This window comes from Pecten maximus, chromosome 15 (genome assembly GCF_902652985.1).
Source record: "Pecten maximus chromosome 15, xPecMax1.1, whole genome shotgun sequence".
Classification (NCBI taxonomy): domain Eukaryota; kingdom Metazoa; phylum Mollusca; class Bivalvia; order Pectinida; family Pectinidae; genus Pecten; species Pecten maximus.
In genome coordinates this window covers 9,868,802-9,893,224 of record NC_047029.1, presented here as the reverse complement: position 1 = coordinate 9,893,224, position 24,423 = coordinate 9,868,802, and the positions used below count along the sequence as shown (strand labels likewise).

At 39.4% G+C, this 24,423-nt stretch overlaps 1 protein-coding gene across 4 annotated transcripts in view; it reads left to right on the top strand.

Moving 5' to 3' along the window:
- The first annotated feature begins 1,299 nt into the window (after positions 1–1,299).
- LOC117344288 (calcitonin gene-related peptide type 1 receptor-like) overlaps positions 1,300–24,423 on the top strand; it is a 53,610-nt gene continuing 30,486 nt past the window's right edge. The window contains exons 1-2 of one of the 4 annotated variants that reach the window (XM_033906984.1): positions 1,300–1,717; positions 19,405–19,957. In XM_033906984.1, coding sequence (XP_033762875.1) covers positions 19,519–19,957 — 439 coding nt within the window. In that variant the 5' untranslated portion in view covers positions 1,300–1,717; positions 19,405–19,518. Of the gene's footprint in view, positions 1,718–5,628; positions 5,732–11,958; positions 12,184–19,404; positions 19,958–24,423 lie in introns of those variants that run through there. The other 3 variants (XM_033906981.1, XM_033906982.1, XM_033906983.1) reach the window with 3 other exon arrangements.

The window sequence follows — 24,423 nt, the reverse complement described above, 5'->3', positions numbered from 1 at the left end:
TACATCTCGCCCTGGAGGGGTAGCAGAAATCACTCAGCATAACATTGAGTATCTATATAAAATGCCATATAAAATAGAGAATGGAAAGTGGTAGGACTTTGACATTGTCTGAAAAGTCTTTCTTTTAATCGAGAAATGGCATAGAACGTTATTTTTTTGTTTTTTGTTTTTTTGTCTTAAGTGAAGCTATTTTATGCGCATGCGTGAAAGTTTGCTTATAAATTAACCAATCAAAATAGCTTAATTCGTTACGATAATTTCCAGAGATGAATAAGTATGTACAGCGTAACAACAGAAAAAAAATATGAAAAAAATCAAATTAAATCACCAAAGTAACACTTTAAGTATATTTCTAATTTTCCCAAAGTTGAGCTAATGCATTAATCAATTAAGCGTCCAAATTAGCTAATAAATTAATAAATTAATCTTATGTTGCTCCAACTCAAAATAACATTTATATAGACATTGAAAATGGCCACCATAGATGACATTTAGGGAAATAAGGGACAAAATACAACAGTTACAAATGTACATAACATTGAGTGAATCAAAATTAAAATTTTTCAGTAGTATGCTATATGACTAAGCATTACTTATCCCGCTCATAACATTTTTCCTTAGCGGGGTTATGAAAATCCGCCACAAAAATGTGTATATCTGTTCTTCAGATCTACACAACTTTCCCCATATCGGGAAAAACAGTAGATTAAAGGCGACAAAAGTCATAAGCTATAATGTAACTCATTTTTACAGGAAAAAAGACTTTCCTGGGATAAAATCAATGTTGAACGACGAAATCGTAAAAATCAACAAGATACTAACATGTTGGTACGGAACGCCAATCATGACAGATTTTTTACATGTCGCATCTATAAACGGCTACATGTTCTATATTGCAGTTTAGGTAGATAAAGCTTGAACTACTTTCCGTGTGTATGAAAAAATAACACATTTCAACAATAAAATCATATGAATGCCACCAATATGCTAATGTGCGTTTTTATAGAAAAGAAAGTCATCACCTATTGAAAGACAACGTCTCTCTTAATTCATTAAATGTTATTTCACCCATAAACATCTCATATCTCTAACCCGTAGAGAAAATTGTGTTTAGATATGTATAGATCGAGTTGTCTATATAGGGGATATGGTAGCGCCCTAGAGTATTGATACGTACGTGCCCCCAATGGGACAAATCCGTCACCTCGATTCTCCTATAGGCAGGCCTGAACTACACTACATTACAACTCTACGCAGCTCTGCTAGCCAGTGGTAACGAAATTTATCCCTGTTAGACTTGTACCAACACATCGGTAATTGACAGTGCATCGAGAGGGTGTGTCTTTTTAACTGAAATGTACACTGGCGAGCCGTTTTAGCATATGATTTACATGTCATTTACGTATAATTAAACATTCGAGCCATTAGCACGGCCGAGTCAGTGTGTGTAAGTGTTTACCAGTGTAGGAAGCTCTGGTTGAAACTTATGTCCGTAAATCAGTCGCCTAAAGGATTAAGATAGGTTTGTGTGGCGTTTTCAATGCCCGGCCTCTGTTATCGGGAGGAGACTTGTAGCAAGTCTCCAGTGATCGCAAAGGGGGTGTCTAGTGATGAAAACGAATCGTGTCCGGAATTTCTGCATTCGATTTGGAATTAATTCTAGTGGATTCTGTCCTCGAGAACGTAAACCGACAATCGATCATTGTTTATAGAGAGGGTAAGTTTTAATCTGTTGTGTAGTATCGGGGTTCAAAACGCATCTAATAAAATAGGAAAAGTAGATTTGATAGCAAATATAATATCAATAAGATGTCATGTACTTAAACCGCTGAAGAAAAAGTAAGTACAAATATTTATGGTACAATTTAACATATAGTATATTTATATATTGATTGTACTTTACTATGTAGCTGACTTTATAATGAAGTTCTTTGTAAACATTACCTGGAATATTGATATGACTTGTTTTTACATTTAGAACAGAAATAGTTTCAGGTGTGTATTTTCCGTACATGACCTCTTTTCAGTAGGTAGTTTGACCAGAGATGGGTGTATTTTTACCATTCGTGGCCTCTTAACGGAGGCAGGTTTACCAGAGATGGGTGTATTTTTACCGTTCGTGGCCTCTTAACGGAGGCAGGTTTACCAGAGATGGGTGTATTTTTACCGTTCGTGGCCTCTTAACGGAGGTAGTTTTACCAGAGATGGGTGTATTTTTACCATCCGTGGCCTCTTAACGGAGGTAGTTTTACCAGAGATGGCCTCTTAAAAGAGGTTGTCTTTTTAACAGAGGATGCCTTTAAAAGAGTGTTTTAGTTCAACTAGAAATCTGTTTCGTATGTAAGAAAATTGTTATCTCTTAACTGAGACGGTTTCTTACAGAACACATATTTCCATTAAGCTGAGGTGTGGGACGGAAATCGTAGGTCCAGTAGGAGAGGGTACTGTTTAATAAGAGTGATCTGTGACGTCACAATTTCTCCTCCGATATGGTTTTCCATGGTAGCGTTCTCGAGGCAAAGGTCCATATACATGTATTCTTTATATGTATTATAGATACGTATACTATATATATAATACATATATATGGACCGAGGGTTGGAAATTCGTGCCAACTCCCTATGGTGAGTTCTGGCAAACATTGACACAAAGGTGATATTTTTCTCATAGTCTGCAACTTTTGTTGCACGCCGATATCACTACCAGGACAATTAAGACTTAATTAACTCTTTTTATTCAAACTAAAGAGATACATCATTGAACATTTATAAGCGAACCAATCGATATCAAATAATGATGTAATATTATCTTACATGTATTACACTCCGCAATGTTTCAGATAGAGAGGAATTGATAATTGCTTCGATGATGTGGGTTACTAACTCTAAAAACGTGATTAAGGGCGCGCGTGTCTTACACGTGCATAACGAGGAGTAATATGATATCATGGATATCAATCAGGCATTTTTAAGATAAAACATGTCGACAAACAGCTAAAACGCAGTACATGTAACAAAATAAACTATGAAACCGGAGTGATAGCCAGTAGCCGGGGTCTATCTCATCAAACGTATAGTTAACTCCAACAAGCTACTTGAGCAGAACTTTTACAAAAAATCTTGGAGCTCAATCCAGGAAATGTACCGATAATTCCAAACAGTCAAACAAGCAATCTGTATTATATATTTTACCAGAAATCGTTGAACTTAAAATGGAATCTGACTAGCCCGAACTTTATGTAGTGTAAAATCGTTTACGGCAATAGAACAATGTCTTGTTATTTCAAAACAAAAGCTTTTGTAAATTATATATGTATACTTGTTTTAAGTCGTATCATTTTCGCCCATAACCAATTAACTTCCATGAATTCACGAGCCAACTGTCAAATAAAAGATAATGTACATGATGATAAATTTTGTGAGAAAGTAGAGTTGAGGCTAGAATGTGTGTTATGGGTTAGAAATTGTGTAAGGGGTAAGGCATTGTGTAAGGGGTAAGACATTGTGTAAGGGGTAAGACATTGTGTAAGGGAAAAGAAATTGTGTAAGGAGTTAGAAATTGTGTAAGGAGTTAGAAATTGTGTAAGGAGAAAAATTGTATAAGGACTTGGAAATTATGTAAGGACATAGAAATTGTGTAAGTGGTAAGGAATTATGTAAGGAGTTAGAAATTGTGTAATGAGTTAGAAATTGTGTGAGGGGTAATAAATTATTTAAGGATTTAGAAATTGTGTAATGAGTTAGAAAATGTGAAAGGAGGTAAGACATTGTGTTAGGACTGGAGATTGTGTTCGAGGGTCGGTACGAAAGTGAGATTTGACTAACTAAGGTTACGGGGTCATGGTATGTGTGGTCTCGGTCAGGTTTATCAGGAGAAAACTTAACTTAAAGTTGTACATTCACCCCCAGTCTTTGAGGTAAGCTTTTTATCAGCTCCCTTATACAGGTATATAGATAATATTGTGATACACATTGATATATGACTGTTTCGCCCTGGGAGAGCAAAGGAATGCACGTACATCCACACATGACTACCCTACCATGTATATAGGACAGTACATTTTCACTTATAAAATTAATACTTAAATCATATAATCACAACAATCGGACTCTTCTAACAAATAACTGTTTAAGTCCGCTGTGGACATATATCAGCTGACATGTTATGCATGCCTTCGTAATGGAAGAAACTGACATTACAATATCGATTCAATTCTACGCCGACAGGTGGATTTATCGATAGGTGGATTAATCGATAGGTGGATTAATCGATAGGTGGAATGATCTATAGGTGGAATGATCGAAAGGAGAATTGATCGTTAGTCGGGTTGATCGATAAATGAATTGATTGATATGTTGATTGATCGATTGTGAAATGATCGATATGTAGATTGATCGATAAATGAATTGATCGATAGGTGGATTGATCGATAGGTGAGTTGATCGTTAGTCGGGTTGTTCGATAAATAAATTGATCGATAGGTGGATTGATCGATATATGGATCAATCGATATGTTGATCGGTCGATATTTGGATTGATTAATAGGTGGATCGTTCGATAGGTGGAATGATCTTTAGGTGGATTATTGAAAGTGAAATGATTGATAGGTGGAATGATAGACATGTGGATTGATTGATAGATGGAATTATCAAAATGTGGATGATCGAAATGTGGATTGATTGATAGATGGGTTGAATGCTAGGGGAGGGGGGTATCGATACGTGGATTGATTGGTCGATCGGTGAATTGACGTAAGTGGAATGATCGATATGCTGGTTAATGGATAGATGGAATGTTCGATAGGTGAGTTGATGGATCGGTGGAATGATCGAAAGCATTTAAATCTACCCATGTGAAAATATGTTTACTAGTGCATATATTTACTATGTACTATTCTTGTGTCCTCATATTTACATACAAATGTACCGATATGTACATTGTATTTACATATACATGTATACCTGTATATATGTAAATATACATGTACTCTTGTATTTTTGGTATATCTATTTACTGAGTCTGTCCTCATATTTATTCACGTGAGTTGTTAAGAAACCGATAACGTCTGGGTAGCAAACACGTATTGTACAGACATTTTAGACATGTATAGCAACTCTCAGGCCTTCAGATACACTGAGTATATGTACACATATATCATATTATAATCCTCCAACAAACTCTTTGCTTCTTGACAATCAGAAAATGCTACAAAAACGCCGACAACTGTACACAAATATAGACGGGACCACAGCCTTAAACAAACGTATGACACAATAACCCGGATGTAAGGTATTCAGCCACAAGTTACATGATATAAAAAGAGAAACCTAAATACCTGTAATTTTCACCTGTATTTATTTCATCTATTGTGTCGGTAATTATCTGTCGCTCATTTGTTAATATAAGTACAAAGTAGAATATGACCTTAAATTGGACGGTTCAGTAAACTGTGTAACAACAGATCATGTTGCATACGTCTGTATATAACAGTCGAAATCTGACTTAGATACAATTTCCCTAAATCTACATTCCCCACGTGTGAAATTACTTATTTAATTAAATGTGTAGGCGATTCGGGTTTACACTTCCTGTTATGCAGTGGCTGTTGATGTAAACAAACAGCTAAATCTACAGTCATATGTGCTGCACCGTCTATGAAGGATATGACAACAAAAAAGAAGATAATTGACTAGGACACTGTGGAATGTTAAAGTGGAGGCATTACGCTATAGTAAGTGTATCTCACTTATGACGGACTTTTTAATATGGGTTTTGTTTGCTTTTAAGGTGGTTTTACGAATACATTGTCTCTTTTTCATATGGATGTTTTTATAAAGATTATATACACGTAGCTGTAAACAACTATCGGTATCGGAGTGAAACAGTCTGTAAATTATTAAACGCGGGGCTCACTTTTTTTTCATCTCATGTATTGTTCTCGTCATCAACATGCATTTTAAAGAGCAATAACATACTGACATATTTTCTTCCGTCACAATGTCGAGGCGTGATCCATAGATGCATGTCACCTTTTCTTATAGGAAATATACATGGAAATCTTTGTCTTTATACTAGACTGTTTGGAATAAAAAAGAAGACATTTTTAATGCGGTACTGGGCATGTTGATGGTAGTCCATGCTTGCACCCTGATCTGATAACACTCTGATCTGATAACACCCTGATCTGATTACACCCTGATCTGCTAACACTCTGATCAGATAACACTCTGATCTGATTACGTCCTGATTTAATTACACCCTGATATGATAACACTCTGATCTGATTACATCCTGATCTGATTACACTCTGATCTGATTACACTCTGATATGATTACACTCTGATCTGATTACAATCTGATCTAATTACACTCTGATCTAATTACACTCTGATCTAATTACACTCTGATCTGATTACACCCTGATCTGATTACACTCTGATCTGATTACACTCTGATCTAATTACACTCTGATCTGATTACACTCTGATCTTATTACACTCTGATCTGATTACACTCTGATCTGATTACACTCTGATCTAATTACACTCTGATCTAATTACACTCTGATCTTATTACACTCTGATCTGATTACACTCTGATCTGATTACACTCTGATCTGATAACACTCTGATCAGATAACACTCTGATCTGATTACACTCTGATCTAATTACACTCTGATCTGATTACGTCCTGATCTGATTACGTACTGATCTGATTACAGTCTGATCTAATAACACTCTGATCTGATTACAGTCTGATCTATTTACACTCTGATCTGATTACACTCTGATCTGATTACACTCTGATCTAATTACACTCTGATCTAATTACACTCTGATCTGATTACACTCTGATCTGATTACGTCCTGATCTGATTACACTCTGATCTAATTACACTCTGATCTGATTACACTCTGATCTATTACACTCTGATCTGATTACAATCTGATCTAATTACACTCTGATCTAATTACAATCTGATCTAATTACACTCTGATATGATTACGTCCTGATCTGATTACGTCCTGATCTGATTACGTCCTGATCTGATTACACTCTGATCTGATTACACTCTGATCTAATTACACTCTGATCTGATTACAATCTGATCTAATTACACTCTGATCTGATTACAGTCTGATCTAATTACACTCTGATCTATTTACACTCTGATCTATTACACTCTGATCTGATTACACTCTGATCTGATTACACTCTGATCTGATTACACTCTGATCTAATTACACTCTGATCTGATTACACTCTGATCTATTACACTCTGATCTAATTACACTCTGATCTGATTACACTCTGATCTGATTACACTCTGATCTGATTACACTCTGATCTAATTACACTCTGATCTGATTACACTCTGATCTGATTACACTCTGATCTAATTACACTCTGATCTAATTACACTCTGATCTGATTACACTCTGATCTAATTACACTCTGATCTAATTACACTCTGATCTGATAACACTCTGATCTATTACACTCTGATCTAATTACACTCTGATCTGATTACACTCTGATCTGATTACACTCTGATCTGATTACACTCTGATCTAATTACACTCTGATCTAATTACACTCTGATCTGATTACACTCTGATCTGATTACACTCTGATCTGATTACACTCTGATCTAATTACACTCTGATCTGATTACACTCTGATCTGATTACACTCTGATCTGATTACACTCTGATCTAATTACACTCTGATCTAATTACACTCTGATCTAATTACACTCTGATCTGATTACACTCTGATCTAATTACACTCTGATCTAATTACACTCTGATCTGATTACACTCTGATCTGATTACACTCTGATATGATTACACTCTGATCTGATTACACTCTGATCTGATTACACTCTGATCTAATTACACTCTGATCTAATTACACTCTGATCTAATTACACTCTGATCTGATTACACTCTGATCTAATTACACTCTGATCTAATTACACTCTGATCTAATTACACTCTGTGATAACACTCTGATCTAATTACACTCTGATCTGATTACACTCTGATCTGATAACACTCTGATCTGATTACACTCTGATCTGATTACACTCTGATCTAATTACACTCTGATCTAATTACACTCTGTGATTACACTCTGATCTAATTACACTCTGATCTGATTACACTCTGATCTAATTACACTCTGATATGATTACACTCTGATCTGATAACACTCTGATCTGATTAAACTCTGATCTAATTACAATCTGATCTAATTACAATCTGATCTAATTACACTCTGATCTAATTACACTCTGATCTGATTACACTCTGATCTGATTACACTCTGATCTAATTACACTCTGATTTAATTACACACTGGTCTAATTACACTCTGATCTGATTACACTCTGATCTGATTACACTCTGATCTAATTACACCCTGATATGATTACACTCTGATCTGATTACACTCTGATCTGATTACACTCTGATCTAATTACACTCTGATCTAATTACACTCTGATCTAATAACACCCTGATATGATTACACTCTGATCTAATTACACTCTGATCTAATAACACTCTGATATGATTACACTCTGTGATAACACTCTGATCTGATTACACTCTGATCTATTTACACTCTGATCTGATTACACTCTGATCTAATTACACCCTGATCTAATTACACTCTGATCTAATTACACTCTGATCTAATTACACTCTGATCTAATTACATTCTGATCTGATAACACCCTGATCTGATTACACCCTGATCTGATTACACTCTGATCTAATTACACTCTGATCTAATTACACTCTGATCTGATTACACTCTGATCTGATTACACTCTGATCTGATAACACTCTGATCTGATTACACTCTGATCTGATTACAATCTGATCTAATTACAATCTGATCTGATTACATCCTGATCTGATTACGTCCTGATCTGATTACAGTCTGATCTAATTACACTCTGGTGTGATTACATCCTGATCTGATTACGTCCTGATCTGATTACAGTCTGATCTAATTACACTCTGATCTAATTACACTCTGATCTAATTACACCCTGATCTATTTACACTCTGATCTGATTACACCCTGATCTGATTACACTCTGATCTGATTACACTCTGATCTGATTACGTCCTGATCTGATTACACTATGATCTGATTACACTCTGATCTAATTACACCCTGATCTAATTACACTCTGATCTATTTACACTCTGATCTGATTACACTCTGATCTGATTACACTCTGATCTAATTACACCCTGATCTAATTTACACTCTGATCTGATTACACTCTGATCTAATTACACCCTGATCTAATTACACTCTGATCTGATTACACTCTGATCTGATTACACTCTGATCTAATACACTCTGATCTAATTACACTCTGATCTAATTACACTCTGATCTGATTACACCCTGATCTAATTACACTCTGATCTAATTACACTCTGATCTAATACACTCTGATCTAATTACACTCTGATCTAATTACACTCTGATCTGATAACACTCTGTTCTGATAACACTCTGATCTGATAACACCCTGATCTGATTACACTGATCTATTTACACCCTGATCTAATTACACCCTGATCTGATTACACTCTGATCTGATTACACTCTGATCTAATTACACCCTGATCTAATTACACTCTGATCTGATTACACTCTGATCTGATTACACTCTGATCTGATTACACTCTGATCTAATTACACCCTGATCTAATTACACTCTGATCTGATTACACTCTGATCTGATTACACTCTGATCTAATACACTCTGATCTAATTACACCCTGATCTAATTACACTCTGATCTGATTACACTCTGATATAATTACACTCTGATCTGATTACACTCTGATATAATTACACTCTGATCTGATTACACTCTGATCTGATTACACTCTGATCTGATTACACTCTGATCTAATACACTCTGATCTAATTACACTCTGATCTAATTACACTCTGATCTGATTACACTCTGATCTGATTACACTCTGATCTGATTACACTCTGATCTAATTACACTCTGATATAATTACACTCTGATCTGATTACACTCTGATCTGATTACACTCTGATCTGATTACACTCTGATCTAATTACACTCTGATCTGATTACACTCTGATCTGATTACACTCTGATCTAATACACTCTGATCTAATTACACTCTGATCTAATTACACTCTGATCTAATTACACTCTGATCTGATTACACTCTGATCTGATTACACTCTGATCTAATTACACTCTGATCTAATTACACTCTGATCTAATTACACTCTGATCTGATTACACTCTGATCTGATTACACTCTGATCTAATACACTCTGATCTAATTACACTCTGATCTGATTACACTCTGATCTAATACACTCTGATCTAATTACACTCTGATCTAATTACACTCTGATCTAATTACACTCTGATCTAATTACACTCTGATCTGATTACACTCTGATCTGATTACACTCTGATCTAATTACACTCTGATCTGATTACACTCTGATCTGATTACACTCTGATCTAATACACTCTGATCTAATTACACTCTGATCTGATTACACTCTGATCTAATTACACTCTGATATAATTACACTCTGATCTAATTACACTCTGATCTAATTACACTCTGATCTGATAACACTCTGATCTAATTACACTCTGATCTAATTACACTCTGATCTGATTACACTCTGATCTAATTACACTCTGATCTGATTACACTCTGATATGATTACACTCTGATCTAATTACACTCTGATATGATTACACTCTGATCTAATTACACTCTGATCTAATTACACTCTGATCTAATTACACTCTGATCTAATTACACTCTGATCTGATAACACTCTGATCTAATTACACTCTGATCTGATAACACCCTGATCTGATTACACTCTGATCTAATTACACTCTGATCTGATTACACTCTGATCTGATTACACTCTGATCTGATAACACTCTGATCTGATTACACTCTGATCTGATTACATCCTGATCTAATTACAATCTGATCTGATTACACTCTGATCTGATTAAACCCTGATCTGATTACACTGATCTATTTACACCCTGATCTAATTACACTCTGATCTAATTACACTCTGTGATAACACTCTGATCTAATTACACTCTGATCTGATTACACTCTGATCTGATAACACTCTGATCTGATTACACTCTGATCTGATTACACTCCGATCTAATTACAATCTGATCTAATTACACTCTGATCTGATTACACTCTGATCTGATTACACTCTGATCTGATTACACTCTGATCTGATTACACCCTGATCTGATTACACTGATCTATTTACACCCTGATATGATTACACACCTCATGTCTGAGCCTTCTTTAATGTAACACACATATTATTTCCCTCGGATATAGTTTCACTTCAATCATGTAACACTTACAACACTAATAAATAACCAGCGGGCTGAAGTTAGCAGCGGATTCGTTATTCGTTATTGGGGATTCGAATAACGAATCCGCTGTTATTCGAATCCCCAATCCGCTGCTGGCAGCGGGTTCGTTATTCGATATCCCCAATCACATATAATAAGAAAAATACTTATATGTAACTGAATCTCTAATCCACGGCTGAAACGGATTTGTTATTTGAATCCAATCGTCAAAACGTCAATAAAAAGAAACATCATTTAAACATAAAAAACTGAATCCCCAATCCGCTGCTGGCAGCGGATTCGTTATTCGAATCACCAATCCGATTCGTTATTCGAATCCCCAATCCGCTGCTGGCAGCGGATTCGTTATTCGAATCCCCAATAACGAATAACGAATCCGCTGCTAACTTCAGCCCGCTTAAATAACCAGTGGTTTATTGTGTTGATGTGCGGACAGGGGTGAGCTATTACTGCTGGGTATTGGTGTCAGGTCTACTTGTTAAATAGGCGAGGAAATGGCAAAACCTGTTTTTATTACCCGATACAATAAGCCAGTGTGGAATATGAGCTAACTGATATGTATGTTATTGATAAACAAGCCTGCAGGACGATGTAAATGATTTTATATTATGATCTACATCGCCGCTAGGTATTGGAGTATAGTAATCAGCGCTCAATATCGTTACCACTTAGTAAGGATGTAGCTTTGGATACAGAGGCTGGTCGAGGGAAGGCTGTTCTCGATGTGAGTAACACTAAAACTGTACAAGTGATGTATGATCTAAAAATATCTTTGGTCTCTTGATTAATATTTCTCATCTCAAGTGGATAATTGATTACCTTTCTAGGGTGATTACTATTCTGAAGAAGTAATTGTAGGTTGGTTATTATTTAATTGCAATCTTCAATCGTGAGCACGAATATTGATATTCACAAATTTTCATGCTAATGCACGTGTAGGATATTGTTTACGTTGAACTAGAATAGTCATCACAATCAAATAATTTACTTATACATGACTAAATTAAATATACCGACAATGTGAATACTGGTACTCGAGTCATCTACCCGACAACGTGAGTCCTGGTACTCGAGTCATCTACCCGACGATGTGAGTCCTGGTACTCGAGTCATCTACACGACAACACGAGTCCTGGTACTCGGGTCATCTACCGGACAATGTGAGTCCTGGTACTCGAGTCATCTACCCGACGATGTGAGTCCTGGTACTCGAGTCATCTACCCGACGATGTGAGTCCTGGTACTCGAGTCATCTACCCGACGATGTGAGTCCTGGTACTCGGGTCATCTACCCGACGATGTGAGTCCTGGTACTCGGGTCATCTACCCGACGATGTGAGTCCTGGTACTCGAGTCATCTACCCGACGATGTGAGTCCTGGTACTCGAGTCATCTACACGACAACACGAGTCCTGGTACTCGGGCCATCTACCCGACAATGTGAGTCCTGGTACTCGGGCTATCTACCCGACAATGTGAGTCCTGGTACTCGGGTCATCTACCCGACGATGTGAGTCCTGGTACTCGAGTCATCTACCCGACGATGTGAGTCCTGGTACTCGGGTCATCTACCCGACAATGTGAGTCCTGGTACTCGAGTCATCTACACGACAACACGAGTCCTGGTACTCGGGTCATCTACCCGACGATGTGAGTCCTGTTACTCGAGTCATCTACACGACAACACGAGTCCTGGTACTCGGGTCATCTACCCGACGATGTGAGTCCTGGTACTCGAGTCATCTACACGACAACACGAGTCCTGGTACTCGGGTCATCTACCCGACAATGTGAGTCCTGGTACTCGGGTCATCTACCCGACGATGTGAGTCCTGGTACTCGAGTCATCTACCCGACAATGTGAGTCCTGGTACTCGGGTCATCTACCCGACGATGTGAGTCCTGGTACTCGGGTCATCTACCCGACGATGTGAGTCCTGGTACTCGAGTCATCTACACGACAACACGAGTCCTGGTACTCGGGTCATCTACCGGACAATGTGAGTCCTGGTACTCGAGTCATTTACCCGACGATGTGAGTCCTGGTACTCGGGTCATCTACCCGACGATGTGAGTCCTGGTACTCGGGTCATCTACCCGACGATGTGAGTCCTGGTACTCGAGTCATCTACCCGACGATGTGAGTCCTGGTACTCGAGTCATCTACACGACAACACGAGTCCTGGTACTCGGGCCATCTACCCGACGATGTGAGTCCTGGTACTCGGGTCATCTACCCGACGATGTGAGTCCTGGTACTCGAGTCATCTACCCGACGATGTGAGTCCTGGTACTCGAGTCATCTACCCGACGATGTGAGTCCTGGTACTCGGGTCATCTACCCGACGATGTGAGTCCTGGTACTCGAGTCATCTACCCGACGATGTGAGTCCTGGTACTCGGGTCATCTACCCGACGATGTGAGTCCTGGTACTCGAGTCATCTACACGACAACACGAGTCCTGGTACTCGGGTCATCTACCCGACAATGTGAGTCCTGGTACTCGGGTCATCTACCCGACGATGTGAGTCCTGGTACTCGAGTCATCTACCCGACAATGTGAGTCCTGGTACTCGGGTCATCTACCCGACGATGTGAGTCCTGGTACTCGAGTCATCTACCCGACGATGTGAGTCCTGGTACACGAGTCATCTACCCGACGATGTGAGTCCTGGTACTCGAGTCATCTACACGACAACACGAGTCCTGGTACTCGGGTCATCTACCCGACGATGTGAGTCCTGGTACTCGAGTCATCTACCCGACAATATGAGTCCTGGTACTCGGGTCATCTACCCGACGATGTGAGTCCTGGTACTCGAGTCATCTACCCGACGATGTGAGTCCTGGTACTCGAGTCATCTACACGACAACACGAGTCCTGGTACTCGGGCCATCTACCCGACAATGTGAGTCCTGGTACTCGAGTCATCTACCCGACGATGTGAGTCCTGGTACTCGAGTCATCTACCCGACGATGTGAGTCCTGGTACTCGAGTCATCTACCCGACGATGTGAGTCCTGGTACTCGGGTCATCTACCCGACGATGTGAGTCCTGGTACTCGAGTCATCTACCCGACAACGTGAGTCCTGGTACTCGGGTCATCTACCCGACGATGTGAGTCCTGGTACTCGAGTCATCTACACGACAACACGAGTCCTGGTACTCGGGTCATCTACCCGACAATGTGAGTCCTGGTACTCGGGTCATCTACCCGACGATGTGAGTCCTGGTACTCGAGTCATCTACCCGACAATGTGAGTCCTGGTACTCGGGTCATCTACCCGACGATGTGAGTCCTGGTACTCGGGTCATCTACCCGACGATGTGAGTCCTGGTACACGAGTCATCTACCCGACGATGTGAGTCCTGGTACTCGGGTCATCTACCCGACGATGTGAGTCCTGGTACTCGAGTCATCTACCCGACAATATGAGTCCTGGTACTCGAGTCATCTACCCGACGATGTGAGTCCTGGTACTCGGGTCATCTACCCGACGATGTGAGTCCTGGTACTCGAGTCATCTACCCGACGATGTGAGTCCTGGTACTCGAGTCATCTACACGACAACACGAGTCCTGGTACTTGGGTCATCTACCCGACAATGTTAGTCCTGGTACTCGAGTCATCTACCCGACAATGCGAGTCCTGGTACACGAGTCATCTACCCGACGATGTGAGGCCTGGTACTCGAGTCATCTACACGACAACACGAGTCCTGGTACTCGGGTCATCTACCCGACCATGTGAGTCCTGGTACTCTTGTCATCTACACGACAACACGAGTCCTGGTACTCGGGTCATCTACCCGACAATGTGAGTCCTGGTACTCGGGTCATCTACCCGACGATGTGAGTCCTGGTACTCGAGTCATCTACCCGACAATGTGAGTCCTGGTACTCGGGTCATCTACCCGACGATGTGAGTCCTGGTACTCGGCTCATCTACCCGACGATGTGAGTCCTGGTACTCGAGTCATCTACCCGACGATGTGAGTCCTGGTACTCGAGTCATCTACCCGACGATGTGAGTCCTGGTACTCGGGTCATCTACTCGACGATGTGAGTCCTGGTACTCGAGTCATCTACCCGACGATTTGAGTCCTGGTACTCGAGTCATTAACACGACAACACGAGTCCTGGTACTCGGGTCATCTACCCGACAATGTTAGTCCTGGTACTCGAGTCATCTACCCGACAATGTGAGTCCTGGTACTCGAGTCATCTACCCGGCGATGTGAGTCCTGGTACACGAGTCATCTACACGTCAACACGAGTCCTGGTACTCGGGTCATCTACCCGACGATGTGAGTCCTGGTACTCGAGTCATCTACCCGACGATGTGAGTCCTGATACTCGAGTTATCTACACGACAACACGAGTCCTGGTACTCGGGTCATCTTCCCGACAATGTTAGTCCTGGTACTCGAGTCATCTACCCGACAATGTGAGTCCTGGTACTCGAGTTATCTACCCGACGATGTGAGTCCTGGTATTCGAGTCATCTACCCGACAACGTTAGTCCTGGTACTCGGGTCATCTACCCGACAATGTTAGTCCTTGTACTCGAGTCATCTACCCGACAACACGAGTCCTCGTACTCTGCTTTTAGTCACAACGTTCCTGGTCCCATTTTTTTCATGTCTAAGTTGGACCATCTTAAAAAATCGGAAGTGGTTGCTATAATGACGCCTCCGTATCTGAATCTAATAGTAGTTTTGGCTCAAAGTACAAACGCAGCATATTCCAGTTATCTGCTCCACTACTTCCTCCCACGCAGAACATGCTTCATATACCATCACGACCATCAAATGTGGTATAATACACACGTAAAAGATTATTAAAAATACAATTATCCGAACTATCGGAAATTTGAAATACATTTGCATTTCTTTTTGTTCTTAGCAATAGTACAGAGGTCCGTTCTAGGTACACGTAGAACCGGATCATACATATGGTTACTGGTTATCGCACGGTACGCATGTACAGTTAATGTATACAGCTATCACTTGTTATACATGCGTATGTTCTGATATTACTTGAGCTCATCAGACGAACTTTAATATATCTTTATTAATTTTACAACAGTTGCCAATTGACAAATTTGCTATCAACTTATATTAATCATGCTTATTGGCTCGGATTGATCGGTCTTTGTGTGGGAGGAAACTGGAATACCTAGAGAAAACCACGTGGTCCGGCAGGTGACCCCTAACCTTTTCACGTCCGATCGGGGATTCGAACCCCGGCCGCGGCGGTGAAAGGCAAGTGTGTTACCACTGTGCCACCCGACAACTCACGTTTATTTTTAAGAATGAAACGAGTACTTATACAACTTACTACAACACATGTCAAGAGATTTGTCAGTGATGTTTTGAAGGGGCGAAACTTTCTGCAAGTTAGCAGATTTCCACTTACATTCCTCAGAGAAAAGCTGACTACTTCTACTTAATTTATACAATATACATATGTAAGCTATGAAGAAAACCGTTTTATGTTACTATAAGACTTTTATGTGAAAAGATGTATTCTTCACAAGAATGCTTGATTAATCTCTAACCTGTGAGAAGAGTTTCTGTTCCGGACTATATTCAAAGGGAAATTTTAAGATTTTAAAAGACTGTGCGTAACTTCTAAAGAAAGCAGCATGAATCTTCTTCCGTGCTGAGGAGATGTGCAATACATCAACATATGTTGCCCATTACCAAAAACGCGACATTCACAACTTATAATATCGTCATTTTGTTTTTTGTTTTTTTTGCTTTAATTTTGACAAGGACGAATGAATGCATCATTTTCGTCATATTTTCCCTTTGAATTATATACATGAAATATTCTATAAACAAACAATATCGTATCTGCTAGAAGAGGAAAGGAATTAGTATAAGCTTTAAGCTTGTATTAAAATCTTATATGTATGTGTGCTTTGTATTGTGATGTTGTGTGTAAGTACAGTATTTGAATATCAATAAATATTGTTTAAAAATTAATTAAGACCACGTTCCTGTAAATTACCCGTTGTCAACCTGGCGGTTACAGGTCAGTTTCACGCCTGGCCGTGTGAGTAAGTTGCGTAATAATTATTTCTCCCCAAATTCGATTATGTGTCGACATATCCACAGACTGTGATGTGCCAGCTAATCTGTGATTATATGAAAATATTTGTCGATAGCAGACATATGCCGCCATGTCTTCATCAATACCCTCTCTGTTCTTCGATTTTTGTGTATTTTACTTTGAACGTCAGTTCTTACTGAAATGAATCATTAATAACGACAGAATGATATGCTGATGTCGGCCGACACATGTCGACACCCTAATGTCATCTTACCGATGTCAGGCCGACACATGTCGACACACTAATGTCCTCTAACCGATGTCGGCCGACACATGTCGACACCCGACTGTCCTCTAACCGATGTCGGCCGACACATGTCGACACCCGCCTGTCCTCTTACCGATGTCGGCCGACACATGTCCACACCCACCTGTCCTCTTACTGATGTCAGGCGGCACATGTCGACCCCCTCATATCATCTTACCGTTGTCGGCCGACACATGTCGACACCTGGCTTTCCTCTTACCGATGTCAGGTGACACATGTCGACACCTGGCTTTCCTCTTACCGATGTCGGCCGACACATGTCGACACCCACCTGTCCTCTTACCGATGTCCGGTGACACATGTCAACACCCGTATGTCCTCTTACTGAGGTCAGCCGACACATGTCGACACCCTAATGTCATCTTACTGATGTCAGACGATACATGTCGACACCCGGCTGTCCTCTAACCGATGTCGGCCGACACATGTCGACACCCGGCTGTCCTCTAACCGATGTCGGCCGACACATGTCGACACAAGCATGTCCTCCTACCGATGTCAGCCGACACATGTCGACACCCGGCTGTCCTCTTACCGATGTCGGCCGACACATGTCGACACCCGGCTGTCCTCTTACCGATGTCGGACCTGTCCTCTTACCGATGTTGGCCGACACATGTTGAGACCTAGCTAACCGATACGTGCGAATCGCACGTGTTTGCATCCTATGACGCAAGTACTGTTTTGATATGGGTTCCGGACATTTGTCGCTGAACGATTTAAAACAGCGAGATAAAAGCAAGACAAATCCATTATTGCGATGTCTTTTTATCGGAGACTCCTTAGGTCTACGTTAGAACCAACATCAATGACAGGAAATTCTGGTGATTATCTGTTTCAGTAAGTGTCGTGTGTATGGCTTGACAACCGCCTTTTCTTACGACGAATTGATTACCGAAGGAAGGACATGTTCTGACAGACAATGGCAATAGAGTTGTCTTTTAATTAAGGCCCTGTATACTCACATAGACTTATACCTAGCGAATATTGTTCCGGTCCTGTTAGTGGTACTGCGCGTGCAGCAACTGATTCTGTAATATCTGTAGAGTCAGTCGACACAAGTACAGTTAAAAGATAAAACACCTGCGCTATATTAACGAGATCAATGCTCACTGGGCATTAGGACATGTTAAACATTAAGACATGGTAACATAAGAAGTCTGCCAGCCTCAATTTCAAATTCAACGTCTGGAGCAAACATACAAATGATAGATATCTTTAGTCTTTTTCATGCAGATGCTTGTGTTGTTACTATGGTAAAATAAGCACTGGTGCCTCTATACCCAGTACTGCTGGTCGTTATATGTGCATAAAAGGCTCACTCGATCGTTTTAATCGAACCAGATTGTTGCATCGTTGTATTGTTTGTGAAATATGTTTTCTTTGATAAGCAGAATTATATAACCAGAATTATCAATTTTAGTAATTAGATTTCTCAATACAAATACACAATGATAAAAACGATCCGTTTGCAACTGGGTTTGAAAATCGTCGCTAAAAGACGGCATTCCCATGCGTTCTGGCGGTCTCTTTAATGCGCAGTATTCTGTATTTCAGATAGGAACCAGCTGTCTGGGACAAGACTCCATCCCGCCACAGTGTTACCGGAGTATTGAGGTCATCTTTGGTTATCCTTTCTGGACTTAAACAGCGTGTATCTGTACTAGCAACATGTTCTGTCGGGAGAGTAGCGGAAACCACACCCTCGGTGTGTTTAAATTGTTATCCTGTACACTTTGTTACAACTACATCATGAAAATGGACGCCAAATTCTACAAAATACCAATCCCGGGCCCTGAAGGATTCGCATTTGTGGCCGGGCCAGAGTCTGGACTCGAACAGGGAACCCCTGTCATTGCCGACGCGAAAAATGCATCGTCCGTGAACATCATTTGTAGTACAATGGACGAGGAAAAATGTGAATGGTGGAAAACATGTTGTGACGCAGCAGAAAAGTGTTGTGAACAACAGCTCAATATGGGCTCTTCGTCACCAAAACCGGGATATTGTCCCCGAACGTGGGACGGATTTGGATGTTTTGATGACACAAAAGCCGGAAGTCGGGCCTATCTGGACTGTCCCGTGTATGTAGAACACTCACTACCCTATGGTAAGTTGTATAATTAGAAACTATTATATATATATAAGGAAAACCAATCATAGCTGAGTATGTCACATAGAAGTATCAATAACGCTATTTTCAACACTTTTTCAACTACCTGATCAAAATATCCTGGCCTGGGGCCTCTTCGCTTATGCTGACAAACCAATTCGTCAGTGATTGAATGTAATATTTCAGACATAAATCTTAATGGAACTGTTAATGTTAATACAGACCTTGAAAGTATTTATCAAAGCTCGCCTGAAAACATAGGTCACAAGGTCACAAGGTCACAAGGTTTATTTCATAAACGAACAACTCTGGCCCAACTAGTCCAACCGTTTCGACTGCAAAAACGAAAACAACAATGTGTTCCTGTTCCGTATCAAAATCACACTCCGCTACATCAAGTGGAAAGTAGTTTCCGGAGCGGAAGCGTATATCATACAATCTGATTCGTTTTTCAAATAATTGTAATTATCTGTGATATGTACATAAGTTAACATGCATTCTTGTTAATTTACAAATTATAAAATAATTACCTGTAATTAGTGCACTAAACTTTAAAATGAAATCAGAGAGATAATATCATATAAATATAACATTTAGATATAGCGATCGACGTTTGAATTAAAAGTCTAATTGCTTTAGCTACTTCTGGACATTTCCCTCAGGTCTACATCACTAATTTCATTCAATTATTCATATAAATCACCCTTCTCTGAAGTTCCCTGTTTATTAAGGCCCGGTAGTCCTGGTTTGACCGGTGGACCAGTTTTAAACTAGCACTGTAGCATCCTTTAAGTAGAACTGTCCATCTCCTAGACGCTCCAATACTAGCACTATAACAATACTCGGATATACATACTCAATGACATCGCAGCGCGAAAACATATTTTCAGGATGACTGACTACACGAAAATATTTACACCGCGAACAGTTTGGAAGTTGACTAGGCGAAAATTTCAACGCGCGAAAATATCCACTTTCATAGTAACTTTTCATAAGCATGTGCGTTATATAGGCTACCACACATCCAAACTCTGAACCTCTATCTACACTGACCGAGGAAGGTTTTTACCGCTATGAAACTACATATGACTTTACTCAAATCCTATGTTTATGAAGCTTTGACATGTGAAACATATATCACTTCAGGTTCCTCTCACTATACACATACACGTATCTTTTCTGAGCTTATGGAATAAATGAACTGACAATCTGGAATGCTCTGAACCCTTGCGGATGCTGTGAGTTGTCTTTTTTACGGTACAAAGTAAATTGAATCTGAAAGCACTTTACGTATCTTGCTTTGGTTCAGGTGTAGCTCCATTTCATCGCCAAATGACATAAAATCGGCCTAGGTTTTATGCATCGGACCAAACTGGTGGCCTTTCGCGATGCTTCGATTTTTTTCCCCGACATAATTCATGTAACATTGTATTCATTGTCAATATAAATGCAATATTGTTGACATGTAGATAAAATGGCGCTCGTTATAATCCTCCCTGCGTTTGATTCATCTGTAGCGTATTTCGAAGCATTTCCGTAACGTTGATCAAAATGACGTCATGTGATCTAGACTGCATGATTAGCATTGGGGTTATGGGAGACTGCGGCGCATAGGTTAATTTTGAAGTGTATGTTCTGATGTATACTGCGGACTGACGCGTGACCCTTATTAAATCGAGGGCTAACGTATGTAAACTATCATAGCTGTCTTTATATTATATGCCACGGGTTTCTACATCTTTTAGTATGGGTCGTCTTTGATTGTAGCCAACTTCAGAACAAAACCGTTTCATTAATATCAATATCTTTGGACAAACTGTATTGGCGTCATTGTTAAACACTCCAACTTTAGTGAAGACATTGATTCCGAAACACAGTTTTGTTTTCGATGATTTGTCATTGTGTACAAGGCAAGATACCCCTATTATTAGATTATGAAAAACCCATAAAGAATTACATGTAATAATTTTTGAGTGTTGCAACTGTTGACTTTACCCATTTTAATAAAGAGAATGATTCTTTCATATAACAGCCCACTAATTCAATTGCACTTAATTTAACATGTACAGTAAAAGTGGCGTTAGTTAGTTTAGCGCCTAGACAGTTTTAGTCGATATCATTAATGCCGGAGCACACAGCTATCCGATGTCATGGTGATAGTCAATGTCAGAGTCGCACAGCAATTACAGACAAATTGGAGGACAACTCTTCAAAGATTTCTCTACCAGATACATCCATACGTTCACAGCGACTAAAGTAAGAATTGGTCCTATATACATTGATACGATAGTTTTTATCAGTTTGCTTCTTTCATGAAGAAATAGAACACAATGATTTATTTTTCCGGTCGGATGTCTTGTAGTGATTCGCTGAATTATTAATGTCTTGAGGGGTTAATTTGTACCAAGGATCGCGATTCTTGCCTCCAATAGCAATCCGTAGTGTTCATAGTATTAAAATCACGATATCAAATATGACGCGAGCCGTATGGCGAGACTTCAACCAGGTGAATCGGAAATCAATGTGCCTTACTCTTTGCAAACACACAGGTCTAGTTGTACAATCTGTACAACGACCCTGGTCTGTATGCTTTAGACTAATGAGTGGCAGGACCGCAGACGTGATCTGGGTACGGGCAAGGGTCAGCATATTGACATTTTCGATTGGGGCTTTTACTAAAGTGTTTGCAAGGTTTTGGACTATCGAAGTAATACGTCTAAAAGACGGCGTATCTCCGTACAATCTATACGAACAATAAATCACAATGACGTTCGGTCAAACTCTGCCAGAATCCGGGAATGTCTACAACAATTGATCAGGCATTCCTTCGATTTGTATCTCATTTGTACCGAAATATATAAAAACGTACTAGTGGTATTTACATAATATTGATTTTAATGTAAGAAAAACATCATAGCGAAAAAGAAAACTTTGAATTAGCTGTTTTAAAAAATACGTTTCGTTTTGTTAGCAGTATGTTAAGAGGAATAGTTTCGCAGTTGTCGTCCATGAAGACGCTTATTGTTCCAGCACACCTGGTCGTATTCTAATTGTGCTTTTTGAAGTGTCTCGGTGTAATTTTGCTCGATTTTATTCATTTTTTGCAATCGTTTTATCGATTTTGAGATATAATTTCTATTACGTTTGTATTGTTGGAGTTATCTGGATGTTATTGAAATGAGTGTTTTGAAAAGAAATGCAAAAGATTCAAAACGAATGAATATCATAAGTCGTTAGTATTTCTAAAGTTATATAATGCCAGATTTTACGGAGGTGGGTTACTTATTCTCCTACATAAATGTACGGTCATTTCGGACGCATAAAAAGCTTTTAAACAGAGTCGGTAATATGTGGTCGAAATTTATGTACCAGCCAATCGTAAGTCCTTCCATTTTAAGAAAATAAACAAGGAAAGATGCCATTTCAAACTTCGAGAATGTTTGATGTTATATGTTACAAGCTCTTCTGATGGAATTTTTATCAGAAACGAGGCAAACATACCAAATTCAAGCCGCAGTTTCATTAACATTAGTCAGAAAACCGATCTGCATAGGTCAATCACGAAAACGTTTGTCAAATCCGCTAAGTAGTCATTTGCCTGTCGGCCGGAACCGCCGTCTCGTCATTAATGGGTAACTCATTAACAACGCCTAATTACACAGACTGTACACTTGTGGCGCTGTTAAATGTATAAATCCGTGATGTTGTTATTTCCCGATCAATATCACTATTCGTAAACATTTAGGTTCAATTCACCCATGTTTTCTGGATTGTCAGCCGACGAGACGACTACGATGATTGGTCAAATTTTCGTCTCGCGGATTGGACCAATCAACGTGGTCGTCACATCAACAGGCACTGAATAGGAAAGACCGGTTAATCTAATATCAAATTAAAGATTTTCGTTGTTTAACAGACACATGCATATGCTAATAAATCATCAAAAATGATGATAAAGGTTCAACGAAAATTAGTATAAATCATAACCGAGAACTGTAGACTATACTGTATAAAAGGACATCTTTGTTATTGACTACCAAACGGTTTATAACGCCAATTATATCATTGGAGTGCTAATTAACACTTTAATTTACACTTATCTTACCTAAATGTATTAATATATATACAAAATCAGATTTATCATTCGGAATACACTGTACATAACTCATAAAATCAGCCATGCGACAAAATAAGTTTGCTCAGCTTATTAGCCAAACTAGCACAAAGAAACTAACAATGAAATGATAGAGACAAAAACTAGACGACAATGCCGAATGATGGATACAACTAAATCATGTAGCTCAAATCAAACACGTCAAAACGGGACTTAATAAGCCGGGCATATTTTACTGGTTACCGATTTCACCTCACACCGTGTTACTGTAAACGTACATATTTTAGTGGTAATGTTATTTTAGCGTTTTCCACTGGAAGCATTACGGTAAATTATGATTGCACTAATT